The following is a 26,685-nucleotide window of genomic DNA, read 5'->3' as shown; positions in this document are numbered from 1 at the left end:
CCACCACCACCATCAGCTCTTCCCCACCAACACCACCACCACCAGTCCACCACGACCATCAGCTCTTCCCCACCAACACCACCGCCACCAGCCCTCCCCCACCAACACCATCATCAGCCCCCCAACCACCACCACCATCAGCTCTTCCCCACCAACACCACCACCACCAGTCCACCACCACCATCAGCCCTCCCCCACCAACACCACCAGTCCACCACCACCATCAGCTCTTCCCCACCAACACCACCACCAACACCAGCCCTCCCCCACCAACACCATCATCAGCTCTTCCCCACCAACACCACCACCACCAGTCCACCACCACCATCAGCCCTCCCCCACCACCACCACCAGTCCACCACCACCACCATCAGCCCTCCCCCACCAACACCACCAGTCCACCACCACCATCAGCCCTCCCCCACCACCAGTCCACTACCATCAGCCCTCCCCCCCCATCACCACCACACCATCAGTCTACCACCACCCTCATATTCTTTTTAAAGAGAATGGGCTCTTTCCTCTCCACCCTTCCATGAAAGCCGACTAGATCAGTCTTTTTCTGATTGTTCTGTCATTAACATAAACATTTAATGTGCTTCAGTGGCCTGTGGGTCACATGATGGAGCTCTTGGGTTTTTCTTTATATCTCTGAGCTTTCCATGCTCCGAGTTCGGACTGAATTTGTTGGGATGTTCACTCCTGGAGAGATTGGCAACTATCTTGAAAGCTCACTGTTTGTAAACAATCCTTCTCACTGTAGAACAGTGAATTTCAAATCGTACGGAGATGGCCGTATAACCCTGCCCAGATTGATAAGCAGCATCAGTTGCTTCTCATGACTGATGTTGTTTCTTCTTGGCATGATGTAGACACACACCCGAATGCTCCAGAACACCAAGCTGCCAGACGTTCTGCTTTTATCGAGACACTCACACGTCTTGATTAACTGATCCTGTGCAGTTCATTAGTCACGCCTGGCTGCTAATTACATCAATGATTGTGGAAGTAGGAAGGGTGTAATTATTTTTTCCCACCTGGTTTCTGAATGTTGATTAAATTTTGGGGGAAAAATAACTCCACAGGACGGATGTCACTGTAACACGCTGCTGATGTATCGCTAGTTACTGGTTATCAGTGTGTCTCGGTCAGGACTCGCTCGCGTCTCCTTCCGACAGTCACTGTGAGGAGATCACGGCTCCGTTCCCATTCTTACCTGCATGTAAATCAAAGTTTCTGCCAGGTTTGATTCATCTCAGACCTCGTTTAAGAGCAGGGAAATTAGATTTTGTTTGGTTTTGTGAATATCATGAACACAGCTGCTCTGACTGGAACCTTCTGTCTGAAGTTCGGGGGGGGGGGGGGGGGTGTTATCTGTGACGGTGAGTTTTTCAGTTTTCTTTATGTTTTTCCCTCAGGAACGTGGAAGAGCTGGGAAAGCCGGAGACAATTTCACTCAGGTGAAGAGCTACAGAGGGTGAAGTGAGCGATGAACCCACATGCATTAGTGACTACTTCCCCCTCCGCAGGTAAATTAACACACTGAGTCACTGCTCTTCTCCAGCCATCTATTCACAAAAAAGCTGTATCCTGCCAGATCACCATGGCAACGTTCACATAAAGTTGACCACCTCACTGCATTTCTCTGCTGTTGACGTGTGAACACGCTGCAGAGATCAGACTGCTAAACTTCGATCAGATCCAACAATCAAACAAACTTTATCATGTGACCTCATTAGCTCGATGGAAACAAGTCACATGATCAGCTGTACAGAAAGCGACTTTGACTCGACACTGCGCTGTGTTTACTCGCTCGGGTTTGTTTTCCACATTTACACTCAGACTGAATGTGTTTAGAATTTAGTGTAGAGTTTTTATTTTACACTGAACATCATATAAATGTTTAATTTGTAAAACGTGACGGGGAAACCGTTCAAACAGTTCTGCCGATATTTACTGGCTTTCTCCTCCTGACTCCGCACATTTTAGCACTTCATCACGGTCATGTGCCGAAAACAGCCGTGTGTGTGTGTGTGTGTGTGTGTGTGTGTGAGAGAGAGAAAGAGAGAGAGAAAGGGAGGAGAACAAGCTCTCACTCTGATAAATCTATCCACAATTACGCTGTTCTCAAGAGAACAAAGTGGGCCACTTTAACCTCAAATTTAAAAAACTTAATTAAATTACATTCTAATTATATTTAATGACTTACTGACTAAAAACAGGATAATACACACAATAAACAGTGTGTGTGCGCGTGTGCACTGTTTTATAAACTTTATACTTTATTAGTCACAGCTAATTTGTTATCTTGGTAATGTCCTGGAAGCTGTACATAGGGTGCCAATATTTTTGCACTGTATGTTTTTTGCTGCCGTTCGTATTGAGGAATGTAATGTGATGTTTATGGCTTTGATCTGTTAAAGTTCGACAACATATCTGTATTTAAATATAAAAGATTCTGAGTAGTTTTTTTAAAGCAGATACGCAGAGCCTTTATTTTTAAATAAATTTCTGAGTGGATAATATCTTCATCCTTGACTCTTGTATGCTGCATAAATGGGAATAAAAAATATTTCTTTGAGAGTTAAAATCGACCGCAAAGTTTATATTCGAGCTGCCCCGCTGAGCCAGCCAGCCATACGTGAGTGACGGCTCAGCTCTTATTTAACTGATCGCTATCAGTATGTTGATATAAATCAGGGGTGTCCAAACTGATCCATAAAGGGCCGTGTGGCTGCAGGTTTTCATTCCAGCCATGCAGCAGCACACCTCATTTGGCTTATTCAATCAACTGACACACCCACCCTTTAATCAAGGGTGGGTGTGGCTGCAAGTATTTGACTGTGTGAAGACAGTTCAGTTGATTGAATGAGCCAAGTCAGGTGTGCTGCTGCATGGCTGGAATGAAAACCTGCAGCCACACGGCCCTTTATGGATCAGTTTGGACACCCCTGATATAAATGGTGATATTTCTAGACATACTGAGGTAAAGTTTGGTGTTCCACAAGGTTCTGTCTTGGGTCCACTGCTTTTTTTCTCTATATATGTTCCCTCTGGGTGATATTATTCATAAACATTGTATTAGTTTCCACTGTTATGCTGATGACACACAGTTGTATGTTTCTGCAAAACCTGATGAGAGACACCAGCTTAATAGAATTGAGGAATGTGTGAAGGACATTAGACACTGGATGCTGATTAACTTCCTTCTGCTTAACTCTGACAAGACTGAAGTACTTGTACTCGGACCACATGCAGCTAGAAGTAAGTTTTCTGATTCCACAGTAACTCTGGATGGCCTTTCTGTTTCTTCACGTGCAGCAGTAAAAGACCTCGGAGTGATTATTGACCCCAGTCTTTCATTCGAAACTCACATTGATAACATTACCCGGATAGCTTTCTTTCATCTCAGAAATATTGCTAAGATAAGAAATTTAATGTCACTACATGACGCGGAAAAACTAGTTCATGCTTTCGTTCCCTCCAGGTTGGATTATTGTAATGCCTTACTGTCTGGATGTTCCAATAAGTGCATAAACAAGCTCCAGTTAGTTCAAAATGCAGCAGCAAGAGTCCTTACTAGAACTAGAAAATATGACCCCATCACCCCTGTCTTATCCACACTGCATTGGCTCCCAATCAAATTTCGTATTGATTATAAAATACTACTATTGACCTTTAAAGCACTGAATGTTCTCGCACCACAGTACCTGAGTGAACTTCTGCTCCTCTATGACCCGCCACGCCTACTTAGATCAAAAGGTGCAGGCTATCTGCTGGTACCTCGTATAGTGAAGGCTACATCAGGGGGCGGAGCCTTTTCTTACAAAGCCCCACAGTTATGGAACAGCCTTCCAAGTAGTGTTCGGGAATCAGACACAGTCTCAGCGTTTAAGTCTCGGCTGAAAACAGATCTGTTTAGTCAAGCCTTGTGTTAATGGTGTTTATGAGGTAAAGGAGTAGATCTGGAGGATCCTCAGACAGAGTGTTTTGGTAAACTGGGATGTATGGATGCTGTCAGTCCCCACTCGCGTTTGTTGACGGTGTAGTGGCTGCTGCTTTATGTCCCGGGGCTCCCTCATGCCTGTGTTACCTTCTGGCTCTCCCCTTTTAGTTATGATGTCATAGTTAGTTTTGCCGGAGTCCCTGCTTGTACTCAGTGCAATATGTATACTGTTCCTACTTATTCAGGTGACACTGGGCATACCTAACAACCTGTGTTTTTTTCTCTCTCTCTCCCCCCTCCCCCCAAATCTGCCCCTCTGAGTTACATGTCGGTCCTGGGATCGAGATGCTGAACCTCTTCTGCTCCTCGGACCTGCCTGATCCATCCTGGTGCCCTGTGTCTGGTTGGAGTCTCATCGCATTGCTCCTGTAGAGGGCGGCCCCATGTGGACAGTTGGGGGTCACACCTGGAGGACTCTCTGGACTCTTACAGTGGTGTTTTTGTGGCTGGGGACTGCAGCTGACTTGCTGACTTTGGGGCTGCGGTTGTTGTGAATGGTTTTGCACTCAGGTTTCCGTCGGTGGGGGGTTTATAGCATCAACAAAGCTGACTTCACGTTAAAACTGTTAATGTTATAGTCATGCTGTCTGTTGTTGCCCAAATGAGGATGGGTTCCCTTTTGAGTCTGGTTCCTCTTGAGGTTTCTTCCTCATGTCGTCTGAGGGAGTTTTTCCTTGCCACCATCACCACAGGCTTCATCATTGGGGATAAAATTAGCTCATACAACCCCGATTCCAAAGAAGTTGGGACAAAGTACAAATTGTAAATAAAAATGGAATGCAATAATTTACAAATCTCAAAAACTGATATTGTATTCACAATAGAATATAGACAACATATCAAATGTTGAAAGTGAGACATTTTGAAATTTCATGCCAAATATTGGCTCATTTGAAATTTCATGACAGCAACACATCTCAAAAAAGTTGGGACAGGGGCAATAAGAGGCTGGAAAAGTTAAAGGTACAAAAAAGGAACAGCTGGAGGACCAAATTGCAACTCATTAGGTCAATTGGCAATAGGTCATTAACATGACTGGGTATAAAAAGAGCATCTTGGAGTGGCAGCGGCTCTCAGAAGTAAAGATGGGAAGAGGATCACCAATCCCCCTAATTCTGCACCGACAAATAGTGGAGCAATATCAGAAAGGAGTTCGACAGTGTAAAATTGCAAAGAGTTTGAACATATCATCATCTACAGTGCATAATATCATCAAAAGATTCAGAGAATCTGGAAGAATCTCTGTGCGTAAGGGTCAAGGCCGGAAAACCATACTGGGTGCCCGTGATCTTCGGGCCCTTAGACGGCACTGCATCACATACAGGCATGCTTCTGTATTGGAAATCACAAAATGGGCTCAGGAATATTTCCAGAGAACATTATCTGTGAACACAATTCACCGTGCCATCCGCCGTTGCCAGCTAAAACTCTATAGTTCAAAGAAGAAGCCGTATCTAAACATGATCCAGAAGCGCAGACGTCTTCTCTGGGCCAAGACTCATTTAAAATGGACTGTGGCAAAGTGGAAAACTGTTCTGTGGTCAGACGAATCAAAATGTGAAGTTCTTTATGGAAATCAGGGACGCCGTGTCATTCGGACTAAAGAGGAGAAGGACGACCCAAGTTGTTATCAGCGCTCAGTTCAGAAGCCTGCATCTCTGATGGTATGGGGTTGCATTAGTGCGTGTGGCATGGGCAGCTTACACATCTGGAAAGACACCATCAATGCTGAAAGGTATATCCAGGTTCTAGAGCAACATATGCTCCCATCCAGACGACGTCTCTTTCAGGGAAGACCTTGCATTTTCCAACATGACAATGCCAAACCACATACTGCATCAATTACAGCATCATGGCTGCGTAGAAGAAGGGTCCGGGTACTGAACTGGCCAGCCTGCAGTCCAGATCTTTCACCCATAGAAAACATTTGGCGCATCATAAAACGGAAGATACGACAAAAAAAAAGACCTAAGACAGTTGAGCAACTAGAATCCTACATTAGACAAAAATGGGTTAACATTCCTATCCCTAAACTTGAGCAACTTGTCTCCTCAGTCCCCAGACGTTTACAGACTGTTGTAAAGAGAAAAGGGGATGTCTCACAGTGGGAAACATGGCCTTGTCCCAACTTTTTTGAGATGTGTTGTTGTCATGAAATTTAAAAATCACCTAATTTTTCTCTTTAAATGATACATTTTCTCAGTTTAAACATTTGATATGTCATCTATGTTCTATTCTGAATAAAATATGGAATTTTGAAACTTCCACATCATTGCATTCCGTTTTTATTTACAATTTGTACTTTGTCCCAACTTTTTTGGAATCGGGGTTGTATTTTAAGTCGTTCAAATTCTGTGAAGCTGCTTTGCGACAATGTTTATTGTTAAAAGCGCTATACAAATAAACTTGCCTTGACAGCAAAAACCGGTTTTAAGGCCGAGGCCTTTTACAGCTATAGACCAAAGTCATATAAATAAAAATTTACGGTGAAAGTAAGAAATAGCGTTACCGACTCGCTCAGCTAAGACTGATTTGACTTCACTGATTGTGGGTTGACTCTCATTAAAACAGGATGGGTGTTATAACTTATGCAGCATACCGGTACATGTACATGCATGCATTTTCACTGATAAAACGTAAAAGGCTCATTAAATAATCAGATGAACTGAGACAATCACATTCTGAAGCAAATTAAATAATCTTATACCGCTAACTTCAACACACAATACAAGTTACATGGATTAATCTAAATGCAGGGAAACGAGTTGTTTCTGTTGGGTTTTTTATCCAAATGAGAGTCGGAGCTTACCCGTCTGTGTTCTCACTTCTTGAAGGCCGATCTTGTGGCTGATTGTTTCAAAACAATCTGACTTTCAGTTGTTCGTTCAGTTCTCCGTTCATTCACTTCTTCCACGTAAGGGTGAGATATTGCTGCTGAGGCGAGCATATCCAGCGGAGAAATCAGATGGCTGCTCCACTCATTCTCTATTTTCTCCATACTGAGTACTCCGCCATTACTGCTCAGCTCAGGCAATTACTAAAACCCGGGACGAGACGTCACCGGTTTTAGAGGTCACTGCCCGAGAGATAATATGTCACGTCCTGTTCCGTCCCAGGTTTTAGCAACAACCCTCGGCTCACACTCTGGAAGGACTGGTGCAACTGAACTTACTTTCCTTTTTTTAAAAAAATAGAAAAAATAAATACTTTCCTTCTCTTGTAGTTTCCTTTAATTGTTGGTACTGCACCCTCTTTCAATCCAGGCTTATAGACAACGCTCCTCAACAGATCAGAGGTCTCGTACGAGTCTTCAGTAAAATGTGCAGAGCAGAGGAGAGAACGCTTCGTAGGCGCCCAATGTGTCCGTGAACTTCTCGCAAAACACGTCCAGATCTTTGCAGTTTGAACATTCTTGGACCGTGAATGCAACGTAAATCCACCTTCTGTCGCGTTACTGCACCCGCCAGCAACACATCTACGTGGCATGGCGATAAATTAGCTCAGAATGGAGGATCGGCGTTGCAGTCAGCTCTGTGTTTTAGTCTAGCGGAAATGGTGATGAGACCGATAGACTTCCTGCTGTGACGTTACGGATGTCAAGGTCATTCACTCAGACTGCTACCTATATAAATCACTTTAATCGTAAAAATTACTATATTAGATTTATTGTTAACGCTTAAAACTATTCCTGTGCCATTCTTGAGGTCTCAAGGCGTTTATAAACGAAAGTGAGGCCATGGCTCTGCGTATCTGCTTTAATGATTTCATCTTCTTCATCTGGGTTCCTCTGAGAACTGTTTCATCCTTCCTGAGGGTTCCACCAGAGGAACCACTAAATACTCTAAATGTTCCAAGAGTGTTGAACTACACACACACACACACACATAATGTAACACAGAGAAAGGGAGAGCATAAGTTTGTGCCCCCATTAATTCTGTAATGCAAAATAGTACTACTAAAAAACCTACAACAAAAAAATATTCGTATACTCTAGAAATTAAGAAAAAAATATTTTTTTAAAAATCTGGCTGTGTCCTGAAACAGTGTCACAATCCAAAACACAGATTCAGACAAAAATGCATTTTTTTCTTAAAATAAATTTTTTTGCATATTTCCTTTTGTTGTGTGTTTAAGGGTGCACAAACTTTTGCACAAAAGTATGTAGTGTGAAACGGTGTTTCTGTGCCAGAATGAGTGACGCTGATGTTGTAGCACTTTAGTGATCAGTGAAATGTATCATGATATCTCTCTGCAGTCCTTTGAAATGGGAATCTTTTCTGAAACTCGGTCCCAGAGCTGGACGATATGATGAGCTGAGACTGATGAGAGATTACCCACAATGCACCGGGATGTGTGTGACTGAGGCGTGTGTGACAGTGTGTATAGAGCAGGTATAATGTGTCTTATGTATAAGGTGTGTATAGTGTACATAGAGTGTATAGTGTGTGAGTGAGAGAGAGAGAGAGAGAGAGAGCGAGCGTGTGTGAGAGAGAGAGAGAGAGAGCGCGCGTGTGTGTGTGAGCGAGAGAGACAGCGAGCATGTGTGAGAGAGAGAGCATGTGTGTGCCTGTGTGTGTGTGTGTGAGAGAGAGAGAGAGAGAGAGAGCGCGCGTGTGTGTGAGAGAGAGAGAGAGAGAGAGCAAGCATGAGTGTGTGTGTGAGAGAGAGAGAGAGAGAGCGAGCAAGCATGAGTGTGTGTGTGTGTGAGAGAGAGAGAGACAGCGTGTGTGTGAGAGAGAGACAGCGTGTGTGTGTGTGTGTGTGTGTGTGTGTGTGTGTGTGTGTGAGGGAGAGAGACAGCGTGTGCGTGTGTGTGTGTGTGTGTGAGGGAGAGAGACAGCGTGTGTGTGAGAGAGAGACAGCGTGTGTGTGTGTGAGGGAGAGAGACAGCGTGTGCGTGTGTGTGTGTGTGTGTGAGGGAGAGAGACAGCGTGTGTGTGAGAGAGAGACAGCGTGTGTGTGTGTGAGGGAGAGACAGCGTGTGTGTGTGTGTGTGTGTGTGTGTGTGTGTGAGGGAGAGAGCGCGTGTGTGAGAGAGAGACAGTGTGTGTGTGTGTGTGTGTGTGTGAGGGAGAGAGAGCGCGTGTGTGTGAGGGAGAGACAGCGTGTGTGTGTGTGTGTGTGAGGGAGAGACAGCGTGTGTGTGTGTGTGTGTGTGTGTGAGGGAGAGAGACAGCGTGTGTGTGTGTGTGTGTGTGTGTGTGTGTGTGAGGGAGAGACAGCGTGTGTGTGAGGGAGAGAGACAGCGTGTGTGTGTGTGTGTGTGTGTGTGTGTGAGGGAGAGAGACAGCGTGTGTGTGTGTGTGTGTGTGTGTGTGTGTGAGGGAGAGAGACAGCGTGTGTGTGTGTGTGTGTGTGTGTGTGTGTTATGTGCACTATGCAGTGTGGATTAAAGTGGAGTCCTGAGACGTGTTGAATATCCGCCGTCTCGTGTGTCGACTTGCTGAACGACTCGGTGCAGAAACTCTGCTGCTGTTTATAACCAAAAGCTTCGACACTCAACTCTCCACCGTACCAAAAGTTTTCACACCCCAGTTTAAAACCCCAATCAGTATTACCCTCATGACCTTCACTTTAATGAAGGTGTGAATGAGTTTTATCCCTCGTCCTCATTTTGAATATTTTATCTGTTTTTTATTTAATCTCAGACACTACAGGTGAAATTCTAAGAGATATTTTTGGTTTGGAACTTTTTTGAAAAGCTGTACATTTACATACGGGATTAAAGTGGAATGAAACGCTGTGTGTGTGTGTGTGTAAATGTCTGCTCTGTGGATTCGCATTAAAATGTTTATTTCACTGTGAAAATTCATACACAGAAGTTTGTGGTTAAATCATCGCTCTGTCGTTTGATCTGGAGAACAGCGTGCGTAAAAATATTTATTTACGAAATCTCATGGTTTTTCAGTAAAAAGTAAAACATAAACCTGACGACGTTCCACAGCTTGAGAAATTCCTCTGGAGCGTTTTTTCTTTGATATTTTCGTTACTCTGTGTTTCAGCTGCAGTTTATCCAAACGTGTGAGCGCAGTCTGAGATCACGCTGCTGCGACGTCTCTCAGGGAGCTGATTTCACATTCTCTCTTTCTTTAACTCACTGCCTCAGTCTGGACCTTTAACCTCCACAGTGTAACAAAACTGTAATTAAATATTCATTAATCTGCTCTGAACGGTTCGGCTGCTGTGGAAATCTACAACCACCGAGTTACAGCATTACACCACTTTAACATCTCACAGATACACGGCTTATAATCCCAGATTTCACTCTTCTAATCAAAGTACAGGCGTGTTTCCATATTCCCTAATCCCTACTCAATATTCCCTAATCCATACTCCCTACTCCACATTCCCTCCTCCATGTTCCCTAATCCCTACTCCCTAATCCACATTCCCTACTCCAGATTCCCTAATCCCAAATCCAGATTCCCTACTCCAGATTCCCTAATCCCAAATCCAGATTCCCTAATTCTTACTCCATAGTCCCTAATTCCTACTCAATATTCCCTACTCCATATTCCTAAATCCCTACTCCATATTCCTTACTCCATATTCCCTACACCATATTCCCTATTTCTTACTCCACATTCCCTAATTGGGAATGCAGACAGTAAACAAATTCTGAGTCAGACTCAGGAAATTGGCGATGGAGACCCTGGAAATGCTGCTTGAGCACAACACCCCTTGAAAGTGTCCCAGAACCGGAGCACACTGTGAGTCAGGATCCTCGGCTCTCCCTCACGTCTGTGTGATGCCACTCGAACACCTCACCCAGGTCTGACCTTACTGAAGCATTTCCAGAGTCTCTGATGTGGATTTCCTGAATCTGAAGCAGAATACCATGTTTGCTGTTGGTGTAAAATTGCAAATTCACACACACACAGTCACAAAAATTGTGTGTAACACAGATACTGATGTTGACAGTGTGACGTCACACAGCATACTGACGCATGAGGAGGTTCTGCTCGCTCCGTTCACTCACAACACCAACAGCCCTGGAACTTTTTAATCACATCTCATATTATTATTATTATGATTATTATTATTGTTAACTATATTTCAACATATTTAATGTGACGTTTAATAATTAGCTTTAATAATCTGCCTTGAAGTAAGTATCTCTGTAATGATGTAAACACAGATTGTGAAGTTTCACGTGTAAATATTGAAGATTTTCCTGGACTGAGGTGAAAATATTGCGATAAAACCGGGAGCGCTCAGTGTGATGTGGAAAATAAACTGGGTGCAACACCGAGAGAATCAAACTAATAACACTCCGGATGATGAGACTTGCAGAAAAGCACAAGCACTTTGAGAACACACACACACACTGTCACTACACACAAACACATAGTGTCACTACACACTGTTACTACACACACACACACACATACATACACACAGTGTCACTACACACTTACTACACACATACACAGTGTCACTATACACTGTTACTACACACACACATACACAGTGTCACTATACACTTACTACACACACACACACACAGTCACTACACAGTTACTACACACACACTGTCACTACACACTGTTATTACACACACTGTCACTACACACTTACTACACACACACAGTCACTACACACTTACTACACACACACAGTCACTACACACTGTTGCTACACACACACACACACACACACACACACACACACAGTCACTACACAGGGTCACTACACACTGTTGCTACACACACACACACTGTCACTACACACACACTGTCACTACACACACACACTGTCACTACACACACACACTGTCACTACACACACACTGTCACTACACACACACACTGTCACTACACACACACACGGAGAAACGCAGCAATGTTCTTTAGTGGAAAGTAACAGTCCGAGCACAAGAATCTCAGTTTGCTCAACTTTATACCAAGTCAACACACACACACACACACACACACACACACACTCTCTCTCTCGGATGTTCCGGTTCTCCCGGGGTTCGGTGGATCAGAACTCACCTCGGGCTCAAAGTGTTTGTTGCTCCAGGACTCCGAGCTCCTGCACGCGCTTTAAACTCTCACACACTCACACACTCCGGATCAGAACAACATGGTGTGATGGGGGGAGAGAGAGAGAGAGAGAGAGAGAGAGAGAGAGAGAGAGAGAGAGAGAGATGGAAATGTGGAAACCGCAGGAGTGATTTCGGACTTTGAGATTCAAGTAGTGTCTGAGAACAGCGCCGCCTGGCGACACACACACACACACACACACACACACACACACACAGGGATGGGCAAAGATCAAAATGTATTTTTAAAATAGCATATTAAATACCCTAATAATTGTCTATGCATCAAAATAAACTCATTTTCAGCGCAGCATGACATCACTTCCTCCAGCTTCCGTCTCTCAGCCAATCAGCTCTCTCCGTTCACCTGCACACCGGCCCAGGCGATTCAGTGGCGTGTTCGAGAGTCGCAGCTTTTCGCTCTCTAATGAGGCCAGAAATCAGACCCATGCAGCCAGTGAACAGATTAAACACTCTGACCTCCTGGTCCTTCCACACCCCACTGAGCCCAGCCTCACCCACACGGGGATTAGTTTTAAACAAACTAACCCTTTAATGTTCAACAGTTTGTTAAAGACTGATAATTATGTCACATAGTTGCAGTTAGAGCTTCCTGTTAGTGATGATGATTGCAGCTGGTAGAAAAAGGGTTTGATTGACACTCATTGGATTGATCAAGACACAGTACACCGGGAAAGTCCAAGGAGCTGAGTGCAGATCTGAAAAAGAGGATCACAGATTTACACTCTCAGGAACATCTCCTGGAGCCGTTTCTAAACAACTGCAGATACCAATATCATCAGTTCAAACAATTATGTGTAAGTACCAGTTATTGGGAGGTGAAGCCTCTTTGCTGGAAGAAGATCCAAACTGTCCCCCTCAGCTGAGAGGAACCTGGTTTAGATGATCAGGAACATCTCAGGAACCACCAAGGCACAGGCCTGCCATGAACTGGAAGCTGCTGGAACACTGCTGATAGTCAGGTGAGTTTTACATCACCATGGACCGAGTGGCTGCCGTCCAGGAAAGAAGCCCCTGCTCCAAAATTCACACCTTCAAATTCAACTAAAGCTTCCAGCTGACCACATGGACAAAGAAAAAGCCTTCTGGAGGAAAGTTTAATGATCAGATGAGACAAAGATTGAGTTGTTTGGCCACAATGACCAGAGGTACAGAGGAACACTGGACCAACTGTTAAAGCATGGTGGTGGTAGCATCAGGCTCTGGGGCTGTTTCGCTGCCAGTGGATGGAATAATGAAGAAGGGGGACTACTTCAGAATTCTTCAGCATAACCTCAAACCATCAGAAACTTGGACCCAGTTGTGTGTTCCAGCAGGACAGTGACCCCAAACACACATCAGAGCTGGTTGTGGAGGATAAAGCAGGAGAACATGAAGCTTAAAACAAGTCCTGACCTCAACCCTGTCGAAAATATGTGGACTGTGCTTAAAACTCGCATCTGTTCCAGAAAACACACACATTTAATTAAACTCGACCAATTCTGCTGAGAAGACACAAACATAACACTGGTTTAACCCTTTGGTGCCTGCCCATGTTAGTTAGCCACTTTACCAGCTTTACAAACTCTAGCTAGCTCTGTTAGCATGCTAGATAAGCCCATGTGCTCCGTGTTTAGTTTAGTTTATTAGCTTTGGCTAATCCGATCCCTTATATCACTGAATGATGATGTAAAAGTCAATATGTGTTTGATAAACCACAGAAAGACATTTTGACTTAATGACATTTTAATTAGCATTTAATTAAATCCCACAGATACAAATCAGGAGCTTTATAAATCCTTTCCAGTTTGAAAAAAAAAAGGTTATGTGAAGGAAAATCAGTAAAGATTTGTGTTTGATTCTGTCGAGTATCTTAAAGAGAAAGAGATTTAAAAATCAGTGATGAGATTTATAAATGGATCTGTTGGTGCTGTGTCTGCTGAGCCGCGCTGCTAATGAGTGTAATGTGTTTACAGGATAATGCTAACAGCCCGTGTTTACGCTTTAATGCGCATGAGCAGCCGAGTCTCAGGACCTGAGTGTTCCTTGCTGTTATTTTTGCCTCTAATTAAAGTGAACATTCTGTTTGGAATCACTGTGACAACCGGCAGGGGAAAAGGTTTTATTTTATTAGCGAGTTGTATTTAAACAGTGCTGAGTGCTTGAATGCTAATGAGCGTGTGTTTGTGCCATTTGGTGATTGTAGTGTGTGTTATTTATTGGGTCTCAGGTCAGTGTAGCACCGCTGAGGGAAAACAGCTCACACAATAACAATACACACGTCACCTTCACACACACATAATATTGTGTATAAATAAATTTTATATATATATATATATATATAAAAAACCCCTCAGTCAGATCATCACGAAGAGCGGCTACGGGTACCGATTCCGTAGTGGGGCAACAATCAGCCACCTGCTCTACATGGATGACATCAAGCTGTATGCCAGGAACGAGCGAGAAATAGACTCGCTGATCCACACCACCCGGATCTACAGCGATGACATAGGGATGTCATTCGGATTGGACAAGTGTGGCCGGATGGTCTCAAAGAGAGGCAAGATGATCCGGACTGAGGGGATTGACCTACCAGAGGGCAACATAGGTGATATCCAAGACAGCTACAAGTACCTTGGCATCCCACAGGCTAATGGAAACCATGAAGAGGCCACAAGGAAGTCAACCACAGCCAAATACCTCCAGAGAGTAAGGCAGGTCCTGAAAAGTCAGCTGAATGGTAAGAACAAGGTCCGAGCCATCAACATGTACGCACTACCAGTCATCAGATACCCCGCTGGCATCATAAACTGGCCAAAGGAGGAGATAGAAGCCACAGATATCAAGACTAGAAAGCTCCTCACCAGGCATGGAGGGTTCCACCCCAAGTCCAGCGCCCTGAGACTATACACTAAGCGGAAAGAGGGAGGCCGAGGGCTAGTGAGCATCAAGACCACGGTCCAGGATGAAACATCGAAAATCCGAGAATACATCAGAAAGATGGCCCCAAAGGATGAACTGCTAAGTGAATGTCTCAGGCAGCAGAACCCTGATGAGAGTGCAGAGGAGGAGGAGGAACAGACAACCTGGAGAGACAAACCCCTACATGGTATGTACCACCGTCAGATAGAGGAAGTGGCTGATATCAAGAAATCCTACCAGTGGCTGGATAATGCAGGACTGACAGACAGCACAGAGGCACTAATCATGGCAGCACAAGAACAGGCCATAAGCACAAGAGCCATAGAGGCCAGGATCTACCAGAGTAGATCAGACCCAAGATGCAGACTGTGCAAAGAAGCCCCTGAAACAGTCCAGCACATAGTAGCAGGGTGTAAGATGCTAGCTGGATCAGCGTACATGGAGAGGCACAACCAAGTGGCTGGGATAGTATACAGGAACATCTGCAACCAGTATGGAATAGAAGTACCCAAGTCCCAATGGGCCATACCACAGAAGGTGGCTGAGAACAACAGGGCCAAGGTTCTGTGGGACTTCAGCTTCCAGACTGACAAACAGATCCTGGCTAACCAACCGGACATAGTGGTGATGGACAAAGAGCAGAAGAGGGTGGTGGTGATAGATGTGGCGATCCCAGCTGACGCCAACATCAGGAAGAAGGAACATGAGAAACTTGAGAAGTATCAAGGGTTGAAAGAGCAGCTGGAACGGATGTGGAAGGTCAAGGGTTGCGTGGTCCCCGTGGTAGTGGGGGCACTTGGGGCAGTAACCCCCAAACTGGGAGAGTGGCTCCAGCAAATCCCAGGAACAACATCTGAAGCCTCAGTCCAGAAGAGCGCAGTCCTAGGAACATCGAAGATACTGCGCAGAACCCTCAAACTCCCAGGCCTCTGGTAGAGGACCCGAGCTTGAGGATGACATGGATACCACCTCCCCCCCCGGGGGTGAGAAGGAGATTTTTTTTATACACATACACCAGCAACTTTATTAGGAACACCCCTATATCCACCTGCAGTTCTGTAATCAGCCGATCCCTCGACAGCAGCACGACGCATCAAATCCCACAGATACAAATCAGGAGCTTCAGTTAATGTTCACAATGTTCAAACATCAGAATGGGAAACATTGTGATCTCACAGTGTGACTTTCTTTCTGTCACTGTGGTCTGGGTGTTGGTTTGATCCAGATGGACTGGTTTGAGTATTTCAGAAGCTGCTGATCTCCTGGGGTTTTCACACACAACAGTCTCTAGAGTTTACACAGAATGGTGCAGAAAACAAAAAACACTGAGTGAGTGAGCGACAGTTCTGTGGGTGGAAACAAACGCCTTGTTGATAAGAGAGGGTCAGAGGGAAATGGACAGATTGGTTTGAGCTTTTCTGCCAGGAAGGATATAGTAACTCATATAATCACTCTTTACAACCGTGGTGAGCAGAAAAGCATCTCAGCATGCAACAGCCGAACAGAAGAACACATTGGGTTCCACTCCTGCAGCCAAGAACAGGGATCTTACAATCAACACGTTCCTATTAAAGTGGCCGGTGAGTGTGAACACAGGACATATATAAAATAAGTAATGTGTATTGTATAAATAATGTAAATGAGAGGTTTTGTTTGTCTGTTTGTGTCTTCAGTGAACAGTTTCTCATATATTTCTATGATCACATATTTACACACCTGCTGCTATATGAAAATGACCACTTTTTCCCTTTAAAACAGACACAGACTTGAATTCCATTAAGGCTCAGCCCTGAGGGATCAATAACGGGTTAATCCAATTCGTGGGTTTCTTGTTGATGGTGTCGGTCGCCAGCAGGTCAACAGGACTTAAATGAAAATAAATTGGAAGCTAAAATTAACACATTCATTTCATTCTGCCACCTTTAACACCAACTGCTGAGCTTATACACACACACACACACACTTCTATTGCTAATGCTCTATGTGAGGATTCATGGCTCTTTAGAACTAAAAATCCTTGCAGAGTGTAAAGTTCTGAACTCAGCAGTCTGTAACTGTGCGGATCAGAACCCACACCTCCATAAACCTGGTCAGTGTGAACGTCGGAGCTGCACTGATGGTGTTGATGAACAGAACCCAGTGAACGGTGCAGCAGTGATCACACTCTGCATTTTATTAACAGTGACCTTTTAATTTTTCTGCTGGATGCATTTACAGAGAAATCATTGTGTTTTACATGGAAATTTCATCATGACCTTGAGAACAGTGCAGAGCAAACAGGAACAGATCACTCACCGACCAAAAGGGGAAAACAGAGGGAAGACACAGGGGCGACGGAGGGAAGACGCGGGGGCGACGGAGGGACGACCGGGAGGCGACCGGGGGACGACGCAGGGGCGACCGGGGGACGACGCAGGGAGAGGAAAGCCACAGGGGTGACCGAGGGAAGACGGAGGGATGACCGAGGGGCGACGGAGGGAAGACGCAGGGGCGACAGAAGGGTGACCGAGGGAATACGGAGGAAAGGCACAGGGGCAACGGAAGGGCGACCGAGGGACGACGCAGGGGCGACCGAGGGACGACGCAGGGGCGACCGAGGGACGACGCAGGGGCGACACAGAGGAAAGACGCAAGGGCGACACAGAGGAAAGACGCAAGGGCGACACAGAGGAAAGACGCAAGGGCGACACAGAGGAAAGACGCAAGGGCGACACAGAGGAAAGACGCAAGGGCGACACAGAGGAAAGACGCAAGGGCGACACAGAGGAAAGACGCAAGGGCGACCGAGGGAAGACGCAGGGGCGACCGAGGGAAGACGCAGGGGCGACCGAGGGACGACGCAGGGAGAGGAAAGCCACAGGGGCGACCGAGGGAAGACGGAGGGATGACCGTGGGGCAACGGAGGGAAGACACAGGGGCGAGAGAAGGGTGACCAAGGGAATACGGAGGAAAGACACAGGGGCAACGGAAGGGCGACCGAGGGACGACGCAGGGGCGACACAGAGGAAAGACGCAGGGGCGACACAGAGGAAAGACGCAGGGGCGACACAGAGGAAAGACGCAGGGGCGACCGAGGAAAGATGCAGGGACAACGCAGGGACGACCGAGGGAAGACGCGGGGGCGACGGAAGGGCGACCGAGGGACGACGCAGGGGCGACCGAGGGACGACGCAGGAAGAGGAAAGCCACAGGGGCGACCGAGGGAAGATGGAGGGATGACCGAGGGAAGATGGAGGGATGACCGAGGGAAGATGGAGGGATGACCGAGGGAAGATGGAGGGATGACCGAGGGGCGACAGAGGGAAGACGCAGGGGCGACCGAGGGACGATGCAGGGGCGACCGAGAAAAGACGCAGGGGTGACCGAAGGACGACGCAGGGAAGACGCAGGGGCGACCGAGGGACGACGCAGGGGCGACCGAGGGACGACGCAGGGGCGACCGAGGGACGACGCAGGGGCAATGCAGGGGCGACCGAGGGAAGACACAGGGACGACGGAAGGGCCACCGAGGGAAGACGCAGGGGCGACCGAGGGAAGACACAGGGACGACGGAAGGGCCACCGAGGGACGACGCAGGGGCGACCGAGGGACGACGCAGGGGCGACCGAGGGACGACGCAGGGGCGACCGAGGGACGACGCAGGGGCGACCGAGGGACGACGCAGGGGCGACCGAGGGACGACGCAGGGGCGACCGAGGGAATACGGAGGAAAGACGCGGGGCGATGGAGGGAAGATGGAGGGAAGACGCAGGGGCGACTGAGGGAAGACGCAGGGAGAGGAAAGCCACAGGGGCGACCGAGGGGCGACGCAGGGGCGACCGAGGGGCGACGCAGGGAGAGGAAAGCAACAGGGGCGACCAAGGGAAGACGGAGGGATGACCGAGGGGCGACGGAGGGAAGACGCAGGGGGCGACGGAGGGAAGACGCAGGGGGCGACGGAGGGAAGACGCAGGGGGCGACCGAGGGAAGACGCAGGGGGCGACCGAGGGAAGACGCAGGGGGCGACCGAGGAAAGACGCAGGGGGCGACCGAGGAAAGACGCAGGGGGCGACCGAGGAAAGACGCAGGGGGCGACCGAGGAAAGACGCAGGGGGCGACCGAGGAAAGACGCAGGGGGCGACCGAGGAAAGACGCAGGGGGCGACCGAGGGACGACTCAGGGGGCGACCGAGGGACGACGCAGGGACGACGCAGGGGCGACCGAGGGACGACGCAGGGGCGACCGAGGAAAGACGCAGGGAGAGGAAAGCCACAGGGGCGACCGAGGAAAGACGCAGGGATGACCGTGGGGCAACGGAGGGAAGACGCAGGGGCAACAGAAGGGCGACCGAGGGACGACGCAGGGGGCGACCGAGGAAAGACGCAGGGGGCGACCGAGGAAAGACGCAGGGGGCGACCGAAGGACGATGCAGGGACGACGCAGGGGCGACCGAGGGACGACGCAGGGGCGACCGAGGAAAGACGCAGGGAGAGGAAAGCCACAGGGGCGACCGAGGAAAGACGCAGGGATGACCGAGGGAATACGGAGGAAAGACACAGGGGCAACGGAAGGGCGACCGAGGGACGACGCAGGGGCGACCGAGGGACGACGCAGGGGCGACACAGAGGAAAGACGCAGGGGCGACACAGAGGAAAGACGCAGGGGCGACACAGAGGAAAGACGCAGGGGCGACACAGAGGAAAGACGCAGGGGCGACACAGAGGAAAGACGCAGGGGCGACACAGAGGAAAGACGCAGGGAGAGGAAAGCCACAGGGGCGACCGAGGGGCGACCGAGGAAAGACGCAGGGCCGACCGAGGAAAGACGCAGGGCCGACCGAAGGACAACGCAGGGAAGATGCAGGGGCGACCGAGGGACGACGCAGGGAGAGGAAAGCCACAGGGGCGACGCAGGGGCGACCGAGGGACGACGCAGGGAGAGGAAAGCAACAGGGGCGACCAAGGGAAGATGGAGGGATGACCGAGGGGCGACTGAGGGAAGACGCAGGGGCGACCGAGGGAAGACGCAGGGAGAGGAAAGCCACGGGGCGACCGAGGGAAGACGGAGGGATGACCGTGGGGCAACAGAGGGAAGACGCAGGGGCGAGAGAAGGGTGACCAAGGGAATACGGAGGAAAGACACAGGGGCAACGGAAGGGCGACCGAGGGACGACGCAGGGGCGACCGAGGGACGATGCAGGGGCGACACAGAGGAAAGACGCAGGGGCGACCGAGGAAAGATGCAGGGACAACGCAGGGACGACACAGAGGAAAGACGCAGTGGCGACCGAGGAAAGATGCAGGGACAACGCAGGGACGACCGAGGGAAGGCCCACCGAGGGAAGACGCAGGGGCGACCGAGGGACGATGCAGGGGCGACCGAGGGACGACGGAGGAAAGACGCGGGGAGATGGAGGGAAGACGCAGGGGCGACTGAGGGAAGACGCAGGGGCGACTGAGGGAAGACGCAGGGAGAGGAAAGCCACAGGGGAGACGCAGGGGCGACCGAGGGGAGACGCACGGAGAGGAAAGCCACAGGGGTGACCGAGGGAAGACGGAGGGATGACCGAGGAGTGACGGAGGGAAGACCAGGGGGCGGCGGAGGGAAGACGCAGAGGCGACAGAGGGATGATGGAGGGAAGCTGCAAAAAAGACAGAGAAGATGCAGGGAAGATGGAGTTAATACACACGGATGATGGAGTGTGTTGCAGCAGTTCAGTGTTTTGTATCACCGTGTTGGGGATGTGAGCAGATCTCCATCCACACACACACGTTGTTGAGGATTTCAGTGGGACTCTGAGCTCTCAGCTGTTTCCTCCCACGGTGATATTTTTCTGCTCCTGAATCGTTCCTGTGCGCTGTCTCTCTCCCCGAGCATCATGTGGATGACGCAGTGACTCATTTCATCCAGAGCTGATGAGTTCAGGGAGGAACCTGAGTGTGCTGTTTATCTTCTCTGACACCGAGATCCACAACTTACAAATCCACTCAGCAATTTCATCATCATCATCATCGTGTGTGCATTATAACAAGTGTGTGGATGGATGGTGTTTATATTCCTTTAAAATGTCTGTAAAGTGTTTATTTGTACTGTACATTACTGTAAACAGTCATTTAATTAAAACCAGACAGGAAGTGCTTGATTAAAGCCCAGTGAAAGTTCACAGCAGAACGTTCGAGTCGATCGAGGAGCAGAATGAACAGCAGCCAAACCCCCCCCCCCCCGCATCGCCACGGATACAGTGCGTCACCATGGATACAACACTGAGACAGGACTATTACTTTAGGAACACAGTCAGTGGTCAGCATGGTTACGTACAGAGCGTCACCATGGTTACCACCAGCTGTCGTTATAATTTTGTATTTTAATAAAACACTTGTGAAGTAAATCAGTTTGATGGAGAGTCTAACACACACATTTATTTTCATTTTTAAAAATAACTTCAAAAAACCATTTTAAACTTCATTCTCTCTCTCAGACCTGCAGACTGTAAACCATCACGCTCTCCTCCTCAGGGATGATCACACTCTCTCTCTCTCTCTCTCTCTCACACCTCTCAGTACATCTGCCATCAATATAAACAGCAGGCTGCTGTGGGACTCAATCATCCCGAGCTTCTGCGCGTCAGTCTGTGGGTCTGGAGCAGAACATGGCAGTGTTACGTGGGGATTTGATTTCAGACTGAATTCCTTTCAATGTGATGTTTAAAATAAATGGAGGAATAAAAATCCAGCAGGTGTCTGAAGACATGAAGTGCGTTCAGACGTAAACAAGGTTCTCGTAGTCATTGTGTGACGTCACACTCGTGAACAACTCCATTCACGCACGCAGTGAATCACGTTATAATAAGATGCTGTGATCTACACCCTGAGTCCTGAGTGTCTCAGTAACCAAGTGATCCCCTCCAACAGACCCGAGAGAGACTCGGCCACCACGTCCTGCACCTGCACGCACACACAGCATCGTTCAGTCAGGGCCTGCCTTACTCATTAGTGCTGCTGAGAATACACAGAGTGTGTGTGTGTGTGTGTGTGTGTGTGTGTGTGTGTGTGTGTGTGTGTGTGTGTGTGTGTGTGTGTGTGTGTGTCACCATCCATGGGTTGGGCAGCAGGTGGAGCTGTAGCTGATGAGCGACAGAAACACATGCACTCGGTCTGCGAGTCTCTCCGTCTCTGGACACACAGGAGAGGACAAGGAGAGGACGAGACGGTGGACCATAGACGGGCTGCAACACTGCACTGATCTGAGCAAACTCATCCTCCCTTACAGCTACACACACACACACACACACACTTTCTCCATCTCTATTCTCCCAATCAGAGTGAAAACTTCACAGAGATAAACACAAACTGCTTCAGTGTCAGAAGATTCAGTTCTGTAATCCAAGTGACAGCAGAACATTAAACATAACAAACGGATAAAAAACACATCCTGTTCTTTAATTAATAAACTGTCACTGTTTTAACTGTAAACTGCTGAGGAATAAAATCCATGTGGAGGTGCTGTGGAGGACAGGAGAAGGGTCACCTGTCTCCATCTCCGCATTAGCGACGTAAATAAAGCCGTTAACGGAGCGGAACACTTCCTGGAACTGAGGAGCGACGCTGTAACACCGGGGTCCTGCTCCATCACCATCCTCCTCAACGAAGAGTTTACTGTTCACTCTCGACCTCTCCACACGTGCTCGCTCTCTCTCTGCACTACACACACACACACAGTTACTGTATCAGTTGATCAGCTGTGTGTGTGTGTGTGTGTGTGTGTGTGTACCTGTTGGTTGAATATAAAGTGATGATGTTGAATTTGTGTTGGCCGTCGTACACAAAACTGATCCCTGATCCAATACCTAACACACACACGCGCACACACACACACACACACACACAGCGGGGGGAGAACAACAACAACAAAAAATAATAATAATAATCACACCCCCACTTCATGGCATAGAACAGTACTCGGAGGGCGCAGACCCCACACCCCGAGACACAGAGTTAAAGCCCTCACACTGCTCAGGTAGTGATGCTGCTGTCCAACAGAGGGAGACACAGGAGTGGGGTTTAATCCCAAAAAATATCCACCCCAGTCCCGTCCCCCTGTTGGAGACACACTGTACACATGCGTGTGTGCGCGGTGATGACCGTTAATCTGTCGCTGTGGAATTCCCGCCACACTCAGGATGTGAGGAGAGTTCATCATGACGGTCATGAGGGACACTTCGAGCTGCTCCAAACCAGAACCAAACATGGAGAATCTCGGCTCCGAGTCCGACACCAGAGAGTGCAGGAAGAACGACAGAGCAGACGGAGGAGTGCAGCGCTGTGGAGAACGACACTCAGGACAACAACGCAGATATCTACGGGGGGGACAGACAGAGAGGGACAGCAGGGGACACAGGGGGAGAGAGAGAAGCGTGGTAACTGATTTGATAAACTTTTCAACGTCAGGAAAATAATCTTTAACATTCTCTTCTTTTTTCCAAAAGTCTCATCCAAAAAGTTATTAATCTCCTCGAGTGAATAAAGGTCCTCATTTTGAGAAATGCTGTCCGCTATAGAAACAGAGTCACATCCCATATCTGTCACATTGTCACCATAACGACCATCCAGCTTCGTCACCTCCTTTGCCTCACTGTCGGGTCTGACAGCCTCCTGCAAAACCGGAGACTCTGCGTCCTGCTCAGACCCCACCCCACCCCACCCCACCCCGACCTCTCCCAGCTCTGTGGTTTCCACTGAACCGCTACTACCAGCAGTCCCGGTCACGGAGCTACCAGCATCCGTATCTGCAGGCATGGAGCCTCCAGCCTCAGTTTGAGTAGGCGGAGCAGACTCAGATAATGCTGGCCAATCGCTGCTCACTTCCCCACCACCCGTCACCACAGCAACACCACTGCCCGCCTTCTCACTGTCAGTCACACCGATCCTCACCTCCTCACCATCAGCCATCACACTGTTCACTTCCCTACCCTCAGTCACAAGCACTACCCTGCTGCCCCTCCCCCCGCTACCAGTCACCGCAGCCTCACCGCTGCCCCCTGGCCGGTCACGCCACTCCTTTCCTCACTAGCAGTTCTAGCCGCTGGTTCTACTTGTCTATGTGGACGTCTCCACACTCAAAACACTTCATGTTTCCTGAGCTCGCGTACACCATGTAAAACCCTTCCTCATACTTCACACGGAAGGAAACATCCAGTGTCTGAGTTAGAGGGTCCAAAAACAAACCCCTGTCTCCATAGAGACTGAACACGTTTCAATTTGTCGTCCTTACAACCCAAACTCACCGTCCGGAAACCGCTCATGAATTTCCCAAAGCACTTCAGCTCTCGCTCCAGCGCCTTGGTTGGACTGAACGGGGGAACTCTGGACACGGTTACCCGGACGGAAGACACTGCCAGCAGGGAAACTTGCACAAACTCATCATCAATGTAAATGTTGCCCTCTGCGAGCTGATTAACGAGCTCCCAGTGCTTCATGAACACGACTACTGCCTTGTTCGTGCGGGAGGCACATATGTTCATGCGCAGCCCGACTGCTCTCTGACAGCGAGCAGCACCTGTTCTACCGGCACCGTGGGTTGCGGTACCATCCTAATCCCATGTTTCAGGGACGGGGCGGCATCCCGGAGGACACCATCCCCCCACAAACAAACAACCACAAACACTACAAAACAATTAGCAAATAATACAAAAAAGAAGAGCAAAAAAGTTAGAAAGAGAAATGTAAGCTCTCAGCCAACCTCACCACACCCTCCACTAGCAAACTCCCAGCATGCAGTGCAGAGAGAGAGAGAGAGAGAGAGAGATTATTTTAACAGTAATTTTATCAGTAATGATGTAATACTCTTCATAACGACTCTGTATTATACTGTGTGTCTGAAGCACCGTCCCCACTGCAGTCCTTTCCTCACTCACTCTGCCATGAAGTCCAGTTGCTCCGTGTCCATGTGTGTCTCTGTGTCTCCCCCTGCAGACTCAGTGAGGAAGTGCAGTCTCGGAGTGGACAGGTGATCAACAGAGCTCCAGCGAGCAGCGTCCCGAATCAGGAGATACCTCCAGAGCAGTGGGTCACGCACCATCCAGCTCCAGTAGCGACAGGTAGCCCCAAGACTGCACAGGTCCCGAGGGGACAGGAAGGTCAGGATCAGGAACTGGACATCCACCTGGACACACCCACCACACCACACCCAGCCATGTGTAAACATGCAGTGCTGAAGTGTTCTTCTCAGCAGAAGCACAAAGTCACACTCACTCACACCTGTGACAGAAACGTGTTTACTCTTACACAGTAAACTTCATCCTCCTCCTCCTGTCTGTCTGTTTATCTGTCTGTCTCTCAGAGACATGTTTCAGATCATCACTGAGTCATAACCTGCTCTGTACGGAGACTCACAGGGAGGTGATGGAGGAGACAATCTTCATCACTGAGCTCCTGAGCTGGACCTTCGCTCCTCCTCCTGCTCCTCCTGGAGTCAGCGAACAGGCTGATGTTCCTCAAACTCCTCAACACTGCAGCTGGACTCAACATCTCCCCGCCTCACATTTACACAGGAGATTAGACTCTTACACACAGGGGTTAAAAACATAAAGATAATAATTATTCAGAGATAAACCTCACCTGTAGTTAGAGCACTCTCAGAGCGCCACAGTTCGGAGTGATTCCTGTTCACTTTACCGGAAGTGGCAAAAGTGGAACTCGTAGCACCAGAGTACGTGACCCGTGACGTCACATTGATGCCGGAAGTAAAGTCCATAATTTATTTAGTGCCATTTTATTTTTTTTATAATAATAACTATTTGTAAAACACGTCTAGGTTATGACTTGTATCTGTAATGTAATTTATTTTTTATCATTGGATTTTAGTTTTTATTCTAAAAAAACTACACTTCCCATACAGCGTTAACACGAGGCTAATGTTGGCTAATCAGCATGCTAACACTCCTGTAGCCGCCATTTCCTCTCTTTTAAATGTTCTCTGCTGTTCCTGGAAAGAAACTGCGCGGTAGATTCAGTAAGAAGCAGCGCGCCGGAGCCTCTCCGCCTCCCCCCCGGACCCGCTGCCCTCCCTCAGCCTCGCAGCTTTTAGCCAAACTCCGCTAGCCTGCCGCCGGCTGTAAGGTCCCGGATGAGATCTCGAGCGCTGATTGGCTGAGCCCGCCTCGCTCATGCTGGGATATGTAGTCCAACAGAATGGACTACAGGCCGAACGACACATGTTAATATTTAGTTGAAATAAATATTGGGTGATAAACATTCTGATCTAACCTGACATTTCCCTTTAACACTGTCAATATTTTACATACAATATTTTATTATGGAGAAAATATAAGGAACATAAAATTATTACAAACTACAGATGAGGTCAGTTTGTGACGTCACTAAATTCTAGGCTCAGTGCTGCAGGACCAATCACAGTCCATCCATCCATCATCTCTAGCCGCTTTATCCTGTTCTACAGGGTCGCAGGCGAGCTGGATCCTATCCCAGCTGACTATGGGCGAAAGGCGGGGTTCACCCTGGACAAGTCGCCAGGTCATCACAGGGCTGACACATAGACACAGACAACCATTCACACTCACATTCACACCTACGCTCAATTTAGAGTCACCAGTTAACCTAACCTGCATGTCTTTGGACTGTGGGGGAAACCGGAGCACCCGGAGGAAACCCACGCGGACACGGGGAGAACATGCAAACTCCGCACAGAAAGGCCCTCACCGGCCCCGGGGCTCGAA

At 48.3% G+C, this 26,685-nt stretch overlaps 2 protein-coding genes across 3 annotated transcripts in view; both read right to left on the bottom strand.

The window, feature by feature from the left end:
• The window catches only part of ghra (growth hormone receptor a), a 56,699-nt gene extending 44,568 nt beyond the window's left edge, over positions 1-12,131 (bottom strand). Inside the window, exon 1 of the mRNA XM_060931040.1 lies at positions 12,001-12,131. The gene's annotated coding sequence lies outside the window, so the exon portion shown is untranslated. The remainder of the gene's footprint in view (positions 1-12,000) is intronic.
• A 9,097-nt stretch (positions 12,132-21,228) lies between these two features.
• fbxo4 (F-box protein 4) lies at positions 21,229-26,043 on the bottom strand. Of its 2 annotated transcripts, XM_060931039.1 has the most exons (8): positions 25,568-26,041; positions 25,343-25,485; positions 24,865-25,112; positions 23,093-23,307; positions 22,722-22,797; positions 22,479-22,651; positions 22,042-22,220; positions 21,229-21,895 (listed from the first exon to the last, which is right to left on the bottom strand). In XM_060931039.1, the coding sequence occupies exons 1-8, from the start codon at positions 25,701-25,703 to the stop codon at positions 21,812-21,814; spliced, it is 1,254 nt and encodes a 417-aa protein (XP_060787022.1). In that variant the 5' UTR covers positions 25,704-26,041; the 3' UTR covers positions 21,229-21,811. The 2 variants fall into 2 exon arrangements, with proteins under 2 accessions (XP_060787022.1, XP_060787021.1); XM_060931038.1 differs by having other exon boundaries at positions 21,809-22,220; positions 25,568-26,043.
• Positions 26,044-26,685: the final 642 nt, after the last annotated feature.

This window comes from Neoarius graeffei, chromosome 10 (genome assembly GCF_027579695.1).
Source record: "Neoarius graeffei isolate fNeoGra1 chromosome 10, fNeoGra1.pri, whole genome shotgun sequence".
NCBI lineage: Eukaryota > Metazoa > Chordata > Actinopteri > Siluriformes > Ariidae > Neoarius > Neoarius graeffei.
This window is presented reverse-complemented; position numbering and strand designations above follow the sequence as displayed.